Below are 13870 nucleotides of genomic sequence, written 5' to 3'. Positions count from 1 at the left end.
CAAATTTCTGATCAGCCAATCACATGACAGCAACTCAATGCATTTAGGCATGTAGACATGGTCGAGATGATTTGCTGCAGTTCAAACCGAGCATCAGAATGGGGGAGAAAGGTGATTTAAGTGACTTTTAAACGTGGCATGGTTGTTGGTGCTAGACGGCTGGTCTGAGTATTTCAGAAACTGTACAACAATCTCCAGGGTTTCCAGAGAATAGTCAGAAAAAGAGAAAATACCCAGTGAGCGGCAGTTCTGTGGGAGAAAATGCCTTGTTGATGCTAGAAGTCAGAGGAGAATGGCCAGACTAATTCGAGCTGAGAGAACGGCAACAGTAACTTAAATAACTACTCATTACAACTGAGGTATGCAGAAGAGCTTCTATGGACCCACAACACGTCCAACCTTGGGGCAGATGGGCTACAGCAGCAGAAGACCACACCGGGTGCCACACTTGTCAGCTAAGAATAGAAAACTGAGACTACAACTTACACAGGCTCACCAAAATTGTACAATAGAAGATTGGAAAAACATTGCCTGGTCTGATGAGTCTCAATTTACTCTCAATACTGTGACATTTGGATGGCAGGGTCAGAATTTGGTGTCAACATCATAAAAACAAGGATCCATCCTGCCTTGTATCAATGGTTCAGGCTGGTGGTGTAATGGTGTGGGGTATATTTTCTTAGCACACTTTGGGCTAAACGCCATTGTCACAGCCTACCTGTTGCTGTCTATGTCCATCCCTTTATGACCACAGTGTACCCATCTTCTGATGGCTACTTCCAGCAGGATAACACGCCATGTCATAAAGCATGAATCATCTCAGACTGATTTCTTGAACATACCAATGAGTTCACTGTACTCAAATGGCCTCCACAGTCAGCAGGGTTCAATCCAATAGAGCACCTTTGGGATGTGGTAGCATCATCGGGAGATTCGCATCAAGGATATGCAGCCGACAAATCTGCAGCAACTATACGATGCTATTATGTCAATATGCATAGACATGAGATGTTGCCTACCCTGTTGTTGTCTACTGAAAGGAATGTGTCAATAGAGCCGCCATTTTAGTACAGGGTATTGCTTAGCTGAAATGAAAGCCTAGTATTTAGTGCAAGTTTGTGCTACTTTGCCTTATGGTGAATGCAGTAAGTGACTGTATTATCATCATCGATAACGTTACCCGTTTAGCACAAAAGTTCATAACATACAAAAACATAAAAAACTAAATCCTACCTATGAAATGTTCTGCCTGTGTGCTATGTTTTCTTTGTTTGCTCGTTACTACACCCGTAGACAGCGCTAAAGTCCAGAATCTTCACATGTCACTGTCTTGACTAGTGCGGTTGAATGACATTTGTCCTGGGAGCACTGTACAAAAATGGCGGCTCTATTGACGTATGCGACATCTAGTGTATATATCTATGGTCAATATGGACCAAAATCTCTGAGGAATATTTCCAGTACCTTGTTAAATCTATACCATGAAGGATTAAGGCAGTTTTGAAGTCAGAAGTGGTCCAACCCCATACTAGTAAGGGGTACCTAATAAAGTGACCGGTGAGTGTACAGTATGCTAGCATTCATTAATAAAGTTTTGTAAATATTATACATAGCTTACAGTAGACTTTACTACAGTATGGTTCAAAAACGTTGTATTTTTCATGTGGGATTGGACATTAAGCAAGTTTTCGACAAGTTCCTGAGAGTTCTTCCGGGCTGTCGCACACGAACCTCCTGCCCAAGAGATGGCGCTAGTGACCTTTCTGAATCCATCACTGTGTGTCTGCGAGGGAAGGAAGGACTAGGAGCTTAGGAAATAAACAAAAGACGATCTCAGATAAATAAATGTTTTTAAGGTTAACCAAAACAGTTTAAATAACGCGTTTGCAGAGTTTAGGTTGATTTGCACTAAAGGAAGGTCCGAATGGATATGAATTGCGACCTATCGCTGCGAGTGAGCGTCTTCTCCGAACAAGGAGGAAGGAAATACATGGAGGATTTAACGGAGGTGATCGTGGAGCTGGAACCCACCGAAGATGAGTTGCAGGCGGCGGGACACGCTGATCCAAAGCCGGACCAAGAGCCGGTCTCTGATAGCGAACCGCCGGACTGCTCAAACAATCCTTTACCGGTTCTGATAACGTGGAGAAACCCGCTGTCGACCGAGGAGGCTGACGGTACGGATGAGCCTGGGACTCAACCGGCGGCGGCGGACAGCAGGAGATCGGTCGCCTTTTTTGCCGTGTTTGACGGACACGGAGGGCGAGAAGCTGCGATGTTTGCTCGAGATCACCTCTGGGATTTTCTCAAGAAGCAGCGGGGATTCTGGTCTAAGGATTACCGGAAGGTTTGTTCCGCAATTCGGAAGGGCTTTATCGCATGTCATCACGCGATGTGGAAAAAGCTTCGTAAGTCAATTCAACACCATTACACGCATATCAATTCAACAAAATCACACTCTTGTCAATTTAACACTATTACACTCGTATCCATACACCCGTGTGAACAACGTGACGTTTCCCGATATTGTGATTAGCTCCGATTAGGTTAACGTTATGATGTTCGACACTGCAATTTATCTTTAGGCAAGTTATAGCGACTGCAATCATGCATGTTAGTATCACTTTTAAGGCAAGATGGATTATAATAACATAGAGTTTGCGACTATATAAATTAGCTGTCAAGCTAGTAGACTTTTTTGAAATTGGGCGCCACTCAAACTACTTACTGCCGAAAAGACGAAAAAAAAAAATCGATCAGAAGGATCGTTCTGCGCATGTGCGGACCATTTTGACTGGCATTTCCACAACACCCTGTCATTTCCATCACCACACAAATTTTTTATCAAATATTTAAAAAGTTCTTATCACACATTTAAAACGTGTTCACAATTAATGAGTCCATGCTCTATTTAATATACACATTCAGTTCATTTATTTTCTAATAAGCTCTTAACCAAATTAATGTAAAATGTTTTAGTTTGACAGGTGGACAATTCAGCATTTGGTCCTAAGGGACTAATTTATTTCATTGACATGTGTATAATTATTGTACATTAGTAGTTGAATAATTGCCCATATAAACCATTTCAATGTGGTTTTGTCATTGGCTCATGAACATTTCCTCCTTGTTGACAAACTATTTCATAACTGTAACAAGAGGCTATTCAATCATATTCATAACTTAATGTTAAAACAGCTATCATAACATTATTTATTAATATGTGAATCTTTTTAGATTTTCAGAAGCTATAGAAATTAAAAATATACAATCGGAAATATGTTGGGACTGTTGTTTCTGTTTACATCCCTCAAAATGTCTATTATATGTACATACTGTTGGTTAAACAGTGGAACTATTTCATAAATGTTGTAGAACTTTTTCACAAATACAATAGATGTAAAGGAAAGATGCAAATACAATATGTTATTATTGCAATATATTTTATAATATAAATATTTACTTATCAAAGTTTGATATAATGGCAGAAGTAATGACTATTAAGAAAGAGCATGTCACTGTAATGAGAATTTCTGCAAGTATTGTCTCCAATGAATCAGCAAAACTTATAATTGCAAGATTAAATTAAGGTAAAGTTGGTTTTATATTCGCACATTAAAACATTATCCTAAATATAATTTCGGAAACGTGTTATTTGCATATTCTAGATAAATGGGGAAATCATATTAGCTGTCAATGACTACCAAAGAACAACATTATTCACAGTCTATTATACGATGCTAATGTTGTTTTGAAGTCATACTTTAATGCAATTTTAGACTGAATATTCAAAGTAGCATGCCACATGTTTTTTTATTTTTAATTTTTTTTAAAGAGAAATATGTGACTATAAATCAAACTCTACCAGAATCAAGATTAATAAAGGGATAGTTCACCCAAAATGAAAAGTTACTCATTATTTACTAACCCTCAATGTGGTTCCAAACTTTTATGAGTTTCTTTACTATCATGAAAACTAATAAAGATATTTTGAAGAAAGCTGAAAACCTATAACCATTAACTTCTATAGTAGTAAAAAAATTAGTAAAAAAATAGCACTATAGAAGTCAATGTTGGTTACAGATTTTCAGCTAAATTAGAAACTGTTTTTAACAATGGCGAGTGAATAATGACAGAATTTTCAGTTTTGTGCAAGCTATCCATTTATTAACGTTAATATTGACTTCTCATTTTGGCTTATTTTCTTGTGGTGATAATCTTCATCATAATGACTTCATCATAAAAACCTTAGGAACGGACAGTATAACAGAATTGTTTAGAGGTTTTATACCTTGACTTCTCCAAACCTTATCATCCCATGCCTACCTATAATAATCACTTGCTATTAAATGAAAAGGATAATTATGAGAATTTATAAATCTTCATGTACACACTAGTGACATCTGCTGGTAAAAACCGTGTAAATACGAGAAAAATGAGGCACTCTGCAGAGTGATGATTTTCAATAAAACGTAATCTCCATTATCATAAACTAAAAATAAATATTAATCTCTCATTATTATGAGATGTTAGTTTAATGTTATGTGAATGTTCCTCATTACTGTGACTTGTAGAATGTTTTTTTTCCCCCTGCAGCCATAAATAGTAGTAAGTAGTAGTTTACCATGTGTCTATTCTTCAGCTGAATGGCCCAAGACTTTAACTGGTCTCCCCAGTACTTCGGGCACTACAGCCAGTGTGGTGGTCATCAGAGGGGACCATATGTTTGTGGCTCATGTTGGGGATTCATCTGTGGTTCTGGGCGTGAGGGAGGACCCCTCGGATAAGGTCATCAAAGCTGTGGAGGTCACTCAAGACCACAAGCCCGAGCTCCCAAAAGAGAAGCAGAGAATTGAGGGACTGGGAGGAAGGTGAGAAGTTTGAAACCTCTGCACTTTAGTTTGAAGTTATCATAATTGATGTCTTTAAGAGACAGTTCACCCAAAAATGACACTTCTGTCATTGTTTTCATTACACATTACTTATTCCAAACCTTTTTGAGTGTCTTTTTTTCTGTTGAACACAAAAGAAGTTATTTTGAAGAATGTTGGATTGTTTTTTTTCCTTTTTTATGGATCTTAATCTCGTATAAATCTACCAAGTTTCATAAAAAAAGTAAAAATATCCGTCTATTTTGTGTTCAGCAGAAAAAAAAATCCATTAACGTTTGCAAACACTCAAGGGTGAGTAAACAGTGATTGATTTTCCTTTTTTTTTGTGAACTATTCCTTTAACGTGCTGTCGTAAAACACACCAACTGACCACTATTGTATTTCATACACCCAATTAATTAATTTTATTGTTTTGTGTTTGACTGTAGTGTGGTGAAGAAGTCTGGTGTGAACCGTGTGGTGTGGAAACGACCTAGGCTAAGTCACAATGGACCGGTCAGGAGGAGCACCCCAATCGATCAGATCCCCTTTCTCGCTGTTGCCAGGGCTCTGGGTAAACACTCTATTACACTGTATCCCAGCTATAATAAATATGGAGTATTAAGTGATCTGTACTGACTTTAGTTCTCATTAAAATGGCAATAACCTTTTCATAAAGGGTAGCAAACTTAAATAATTAAATTCAGCCATCTTTTACTCACTTTTCACTTGTTCCAAAGTGGCTGTTAGTTTCAAACACTAACCTACCACAGCCATATCACCCAGCAGCCCAAGACTGGTAACTCGCTGAAGCTTAGCAGGGCTAAGTCTGGTTAGTATCTGGATGGAAGACCACATAGGAAAACTAGGTTGCTGTTGAAAGTAGTGTTAGTGAGGTCAGCAGGGGCGCTTAACTGATTGGTGGGGTTTAGGAACAAATTAATTGCTGAACAAATCATATGGGAGTCGTTGGGATAATTAGGTAAAAATAAATGCATATTATAAGACAATGAAAGTGTGTTTTGAACTTACATGCATATCAGCCTGTTGTTAGAGACCCCCCAAACCAAAATATTACCCTTTTTAATGCATAATAGGGGTCTTTAAGTAAGGACATACAAAATGTGCAGGACGGAGGGTCCCGAGGACTTCAGTTGTGAACCACTGGCTTAAGTGTACCTCTACACTAATGTAGAGATGAAAACACCTGTTAGTTTGTTGTTTTTTCAGCATTTTGGTTTTTACTGATGATAAACAGTAATTTCTCTGATAATTACAGTCGATGTTTTGTGCAGGTGATCTATGGAGTTATGACTTCTACAGTGGAGAGTTTGTGGTGTCTCCTGAGCCTGACACCAGTGTGGTGACCCTGGACCCAAGACGGCATCGTTACATCATCGTTGGCAGTGATGGGCTTTGGAACATGGTGCCACCGCAAGAGGCAGTAACTGTGTGCCAGAGCCACGATGAGGCTGTGGTACGAACAGATTGTTCTCTAACTACATGAAATGCTGTAGTGATTCACCAATATTGATTTTTTTAACCATGGAAATTGTCAGATTTCATTCAAGTTTTCCAAGTCATTTTAATCTGCTTCAAGAATTAAATGTTTAAAAGACAACTTTGAACACACAACAAGGAAGAGTGATACAATTTCAGGTCTATCAAATTCCAGCCCTTACTTTTTGTCTTCCAGCTTTTCTTTAGCTGCAAACTTTCCATTTTCACCTATATTTTTCATGGTCACTGATGAAAGTAGTTCAGAAGTGCATAACCTTTCCAGTTATCTCAGAAGTTCTTCAAAAAATAAAAATGGTTCATGTTGTATTTTGCAAATCTACTTGAAACAGTTGATAAAATATATTACGATTACCCCATGTATCAACATATATATTGCAACAGGAAGCACACTCTGTTAACATACAGGTAGTGTGTATCTCCAAAACCCTCATTAACAACGCTGTGGCTAAATAATTATCCTTTTTTGGTAATCTGACACATTTTTTTACAGAAAATAAGGGATGGAAAGTAAGCTTACGACTGGCTGTTAGGTAGGCTATGTCAGACATGTTTTGCTATTCTTTTTGTTACAATATATTTAGACGTTAATGTTGTATTGATTTATTACTTATTTATTTGTTTATTTATTTATTTTTGAAAGGAAAAAAGACATCACAGCACATCCCATCACATAAAAGCAGGGGTCACCAACCTTGGTCCTGGAGGCCGGTGTCCTTGCACATTTGAGCTCCAACTTGTTTTGTTTTAGCACTCCTGCCTTGCCAGGTTTCAAGCATTTCTAGCAAGACTGATTTGATTAGCTTGTTCAGGGGAATGTTTTATAAAAAGCAGGGATTAAAGTCAAAAACTTTACTTCAATGAGTCAAACTAAACATCCACGCCTAAATTAGTTCCATAACAGCAAGTTAAAGATCATTTGATTTTACTAATCTGAGCTCACTTTAAATAATCTAGATAACTGCTCACGCACGTTACTTTTGTGAAACCTTAAAGGTCGAGAATAGATGCATCGATTGTGTTGTGTGCTACCATGGCAACTACGATGAAAGAAAGAGACACAGCTATGTTCACTGCGAATGAGCCGGGTTTGTTTTTAAAGTGTGTGTTGTGTCCTACAGGCGCCTTTTGGGATGTCGGTTGCACGTCGGTTGGGTTGCCATGCATTGATGCGATGGCGTCAGCGAATGCTTCGTGCCGACAACACCAGCGTCATAGTTATCGCCCTTCCTGAGCCTGGCAAACCACACTTACCTATGCACAGAGACGAGGTCATACTCAGCCTAGCAGAGGGTCCACACTGTGATCCAGCAACAGGATCCCGCTCCAACACGCCACTCATCAAGGTAAAGTCAAGAAGAGAAGCCTAAGCACTACACAAAACTGCTGGAGTTTTGAGGAAAGAAAATTGTTATCTTCGATGTTCTGCTTGGTGCTATCAGTACCCCAAAATTTTTCAATACTACAATCACAATATCAAAGTTTCAGTAGCCAATACTAATACCAGTAAAACTTGATGGTCCCTGTACTAACTGAAAACGATACTATTTTATTTAACTATCATTTTTTTAAAGAAACAAGTCACTTTTGACTGTAAGTTGCAATGTTAAAAAAGAAAAAAAAACACAGGTAATCACAATGGTGTATAATAAGTCACATTTTATAATTTACCTAAAGTACACATTTGTAAACATATAATATATATTCCTTCACTGTTCATTACATAAGTCAGACCCCTTAGTTTTTCAAAAAATTTTTTTGTTGATTTTATTTTTTGTATTTATAAATTAGTGATTGTGGTGGAATAGAATAGAAATAGAAATTTGTGGATAATTTTGCAATTAAAATTTGTATATGTCATTTATTCATTCAATTTTTTGTCAGCTTAGTCCCTTTATTAGTCTGGGGTCGCCACAGCAGAATGAACTGCCAACTTATCCAGCAAGTTTTTACGCAGAGGATGCCCTTCCAGCCACAACCCATGTCTGGAAAACATCCACACACACGTTCACTTACACACTCATACACTACGGACAATTTAGCCTACCCAATTCACTTGTACCACATGTCTTTTTACTGTGGGGGAAACCCACGCGATGGCAGGGAGAACATGCAAACTCCACACAAACGCCAACTAAGCTGAGGTTCGACCCAGCGACCTTCTTGCTGTGAGGCGACAGCACTACATACTGCGCCACTGCCTTGCCAGTATATATATATATATATATATATATATATATATATATATATATATATATATATATATATATATATATATATATATATATTTGCTTGCTGTAAAACTTGTCAATGGCACTCACCTAAATGTGATCTCCCGTGGACAGTAGCAGACCCACAAATGAGATGCAGTTTCAGAGTTTCACATAGGGTGGTTATTAATGAGCAAATAATATAAATATTACGAATGGAAACATTAGGTGAATGGGTTACATTGTAACCCTGTGTCCTAACAACAAGCTACATGATAAGATATGCAGTGATGAGCCATTTGCACCAGACTAAACATAACAGAAATTTAAATACAGCCATAGAAAAGCAAAGAATAGTGCACTTTCTGCACTCCAACAAAATAGTAAGGTTTATAATCTCAATAATACATATTAAACCTCTTATGTGTTGGCTTGCACTGGAGTGACATTTCAATGGTTTATTCATTTTCAGGATCTGAGGGGAACTATCTGCTTCTGCTTTCAGTTGTATGCTAATAAATGCCATGTAAAATGGCATTCAAACTCACATTATACACATTTATTACTGAATAAAGCACACAAGGTTTACCTGAGGTCAACATTGTCATTCTGTTGTTCAGCTGCAAGAAATAGAAGGCATTTAAAAAATATAAATTTCTCCTTTTAAATGGAAAATATTCCTTCTATCACATGCCGTTGCTTTAAATGTTATGTTGTTTATTGCATTATGCACTATAATGTGTAAACCTGAAACAAAAAAAGGAACATTCAAAATGCAACTCATGTAAACAACTTAATCTTAATATTGTCTAATTCAGATTAGGGTAAATAATTAGATTACTACTGTCATTATAAATGTAGTTACTGATGCAAGGTATGTGCCATGAGGTACAGCGATCACTCAACAAGTATAAATCAGCTTTAAGGCTAAAAAATTAATTTATTTAGCAACTCCACTTGCTGGCTAATTATTCACCTCGGTTTTGTCATTAGTTACTTTTGAATCGCCCCCTGTTGTTACAAATGGTGAGTGCATACAGTACGAAAGCCTTCACAACACTATCTTGCAACTTCAAGCGGAACAAAACAGGAGTTCATGATTTGTTTGAACTTCAAAGATTTCTTAACGTTGTCCAGAATCAGCTTTTGGATAAGTTTTTTTTTTTTTTTTTGCAGAGTTCCTCCTCGTGTTAGCCACACTTTGGCTCCATGCCTCCTTATCTTCTCACTCTCTCTCTCTTTTCGTCTCCTTCGTTCCTGACCGAGGCCTCCATTGTCAGAGCAGTTCCGATGGAAGCCATGTCTCTGTGTTTGTTTGGCCCTGGTGGCTCCTCCAGCTGCTCTCGGCTGTTTTGCTTTTTGGCTTGGAGAGCTAGAGAGTGGACAGATGTTTGTGTTTTTAATCCTTTTAAGTGGAGTGGATTTGAGGTTTAGGGAGGCCGCTTTGATCGCTTTTCCTGTTTGCTCTTCTGGTGCTGTTATGATTTTGATAGAGGGGAAATGAAAAATACTAAACGGGGCAAGAGAATGCAAAAAGAGCAGACATGATGCGTTTCCCCTCTTGTAAAGTAGTGATGAAGACCAGACTTTAGACGCTTTGTTGATAGTTGTTTGCAGTTTTAATCTTTTCCTTTTTTTATTCTTCCTTCGGGACTTGTATTTTTTAACCTCACTTTTTTTTGTGAACTGATATTTTATTTAGATTTTTTTTTGTTGAGGAATTATCAGACAACCATTATTGTTAGGTATGGGTATATGTATTTTGGATTTATTATTATGTAATACTGAGATTTTTTTATTAATTAATTAATTAATATTTTTATTTATTTATTTATTTTTTATTTTATATTTTTGGATTGCTTTTAGTCTTCTAATGCTTAAAGGTTAAAGCACATTGCTAAATGTAATATTTAGCAAGTCTATCTTAAAATGTTCTATCCTGTGATGCCTAAATTAAGATTATGTGTGTGTCTATATACACAGTGCTTAGCATATGTACTGCTCACAAATCTATCTTTTAAATTCATATATTTAATAGGAAGCTATAAAATATCATATCTGTACCTATATATTAATTTAGTCAGTACTGAAGCAAAATCTGGAGCTTATCTAACAAAATAACTTAAGATAACGGTCCAAAAACTAGTACACCCAAATTTATACATTATAGAAAAATACTAAATACAAAAATAAAAAAAGAGGAAAAATCAAGAGACGCAAAAAATGTTTGTAGGTTGTAATACATTTTTTTGCAATATTTTGCATGAATTTAATTGTATTACATTTCAATTTCTAAATATGTTTGGTGACTAAAATATTGTTTCAATAAATATATCTGTTTAATAAATCTCTCTCTCCTATATATATATATATATATATATATATATATATATATGAGAGAGGGAGAGAGAGAGGGAGAGAGAGAGGTAGGTCGGTAGGTTGGTTGGTTGGTTGGTTGGTTGGTTATAGTATAGAATCAGAAATAATTCAAACTTAAAATGTAATAGTATTTCATCTTTGACCCTCTTCAGACTCCAGATCCAGACCTGTCCTCAGCCAGCAGTGAGTCTTTGCCAGCGCTGGAGAGGAGGAACGGCTTGTCAGGAGTAAGTCTGTGTGCTGAAGCCCCGCTAGAGGAAAACCTCCCTTACATTGAGCTCGCTGATAAAACCGACTTGACTGTGTGTCCTAGTGGGGGCAAGCGGACCCTAGACACTCCCCTGTCCTCTCCGGTGGCCAAGAGGCCCCGACGCAGCCCCCTCGCCCCCAGCAGCTCCCGCAAGAGGACTACCGATCGCTCCCTCCCCAGGCGCAACACCACCAAGAGTCAAAAACGGACTCCCAGCGTCTCCATACTACAGCACCGCAAAGCAGCGCTCTGTGTCTGCTGAACACAAACTCAACCTACATCTGCTCTCAGAGCTTCTGCATGATCACAAGAGTAAATAACTGTTAGCGTTTTTGTCCATGTTTCGACTGTACGTCATTGTTTCTGTTTGTAATGTAAGATTGTGTTGTTGTCGTGTGCTATCATTGGGTCATTTCTTTCCTTTCTATTTTAGTGGTGTGAATCTGAGTAAAATGTTTTACCATTTGATTTTATGGTTATTAAAAAAAACAGATCAGTCTTTGAAAGGAATATTAATTTTAAAAAAGGTATTTAATCTTTGAGATTTTAAATTATTCAAGTCTATCTTTTAAATATCATGAAGTGCTTGTACAGATTTTGAGAAAATGACCAAATAGTTGTACAAGATATATTTTTATACTTGTTATATTTTTCAAAAATGCCCACTTCTGTTTTCCCCCATGCCAATATACTTTAATTCTTTGTGCATTACATTTTCACACCAGTATTTATCATCATTGTCCTGTCAGTTTTGAGTTTAATTAATATCTTAAACTAGGTTGAGGCATATCTCTGATCACTAAACTACAGAGCAAATGTATTTATTTTTATGATAAAACCTTTGTAAACGGCAAGGACTGCATGTTCTGTTACACTCTTTGGTTAGATTTTTTTTTTTTTGACTGTGATGGGCTCCACGTTTTTCATGTGTATTTTAATATTGTGTTATTTAATATCAAAAACTGTCTGATGTAAAATGGATAACATCTTCCAACACCAGTTCCAGAGCTATAATGTGATTGTAAGGTGATGTACAGCACATTTTTAGCAGGATGTTTGTTACCCTGTGTTTGAGGGTCTGTCTTTTGAAGGAGATTTTTCCAATAAATGGTCAAGATGGCTATGAATGTGTTTTTTATCATTAGAGAGGAATTTTTACTATTTGCTATAGTGGCGGGTTTGATTTCAGCACTTCATGTGGGGTTGCCTATATGACAGTGAGAGTTTGTTGGATTTAAATACATACACAATACGTTATATTTTATTTCAAGATACAAAAAAATCTAATATATATATATATATATATATATATATATATATATATATGTACATACACATTTACAAACACACACACACACAGTTAAAGTCAGAATTTTTAGGCCCCCTATTTATTTTTATTTAATTTCTGTTTAATGAAGAGAAATCAACATATTTCTAAAGATAAAAGTTTTAATTGCTCATATCTCTAATAACTGATTTCTTTTATCTTTGCCATGATGACAGTAAATAATATTTGACTAGATATTTTTCAAGACACTTCTATTCAACTTAAAGTGACATTTAAAGGCTTAATTAGGTTAACTAGGCAGATTAGGGTTATTAAGCAAGTTATTGTATAATGATGGTTGTTCTGTAGACGAATCGAAAAAATATATAGCTCAAAGAGGCTAATAATATTGAAAATGTAAAAAACAAATTAAAAACTGCTTTTATTCTACAAAACAAATAAGTCTTTCTCCAGAATAAAAAATATCAGACATACTGTAAAAAATTCCCTGCTCTGTTAAACATCATTTGGGAAATATAAAAAAAATTAAAATCAAAAGGGGTCCAATAATTCTGACTTCAACTGTGTGTGTGTGTGTGTATACAGCCGCAACCCATTTCTGGGAAACATCCACACACACATTCACACACACACTCACAGCCTACCCAATTCACCTGCATCGCATGTCTTTGGACTGTGGGGGAAATCGGAGCACCTGGAGGAAACCCACACAAAGGCAGGGAGAACATGCAAACTCCACACAGAAACGCCAATTGAGCCGAGATTCAAACCAGCGACCTTCTTGCTGTGAGGCGACAGCACTACCTACTGCGCCACTGCCCTGCCCATACACACACATATATATATATATATATATATATATATATATATATATATATATATATATATATATATATATATATATATATATATATATATATATATATATATATATATATATATATATATATATATATATATATATATATACAGTTGAAGTCAGATATATAGAAAAAAAAAATCAAAAGGGGTCTAATAATTCTGCCTTCAACTGTGTTCATAGATATTCATCGGTTTTATGTTTGTATATTTTATTGCTGTTGTTGTGTTGGAAGAATTTCAGCATTTCCAGTACTTAAAGCAATACCAATCCAATCCCCCCAACCCCCACACCCACCCCACCCCCCAAAATATTTTATTTATTTATTTTGTGTGTTGTGTGTTATTTATTTTGTGTAAAGTGAGATTTATTCATTTCTATAAACTAAACAAAACAACAATAAACAAATCAATCAAATCATAATCAATCACTATTAAAAATCAATATTGTAATATTTTAGTACAATGCTTTGCACATTTTTTGCAAACTCTCTTC

At 36.3% G+C, this 13870-nt stretch overlaps 1 protein-coding gene across 3 annotated transcripts; it reads left to right on the top strand.

Moving 5' to 3' along the window:
• Positions 1-1767: 1767 nt before the first annotated feature.
• On the top strand, positions 1768-12349 carry ppm1db (protein phosphatase, Mg2+/Mn2+ dependent, 1Db). 3 transcript variants are annotated; one of them, XM_087251825.1, is made up of 7 exons: positions 1768-2408; positions 4643-4871; positions 5321-5445; positions 6167-6348; positions 7511-7735; positions 11131-11205; positions 11292-12349. In XM_087251825.1, exons 1-7 carry the CDS (start codon positions 1925-1927, stop codon positions 11553-11555), a joined length of 1584 nt encoding a protein of 527 aa, XP_087107951.1. In that variant the 5' UTR covers positions 1768-1924; the 3' UTR covers positions 11556-12349.
• The last annotated feature ends 1521 nt before the right edge of the window (positions 12350-13870 follow it).

Source organism: Danio rerio, chromosome 5, assembly GCF_052040795.2.
Source record: "Danio rerio strain M-AB ecotype USA chromosome 5, GRCz13ab, whole genome shotgun sequence".
Classification (NCBI taxonomy): Eukaryota; Metazoa; Chordata; class Actinopteri; order Cypriniformes; family Danionidae; genus Danio; species Danio rerio.
Note: the sequence above shows the minus strand (reverse complement) of the source record. Positions and strands in the feature narration are given on the sequence as shown.

Excerpts from the sequence above, each read along its gene's own strand:
- ppm1db (XM_087251825.1), top strand. The coding sequence starts at position 1,925 with ATGGATATGAATTGCGACCTATCGCTGCGAGTGAGCGTCTTCTCCGAA. Across the intron at positions 2,409-4,642 it reads CGCGATGTGGAAAAAGCTTC|CTGAATGGCCCAAGACTTTA; the intron begins GTAAGTCAATTC and ends TCTATTCTTCAG. Across the intron at positions 4,872-5,320 it reads ATTGAGGGACTGGGAGGAAG|TGTGGTGAAGAAGTCTGGTG; the intron begins GTGAGAAGTTTG and ends GTTTGACTGTAG.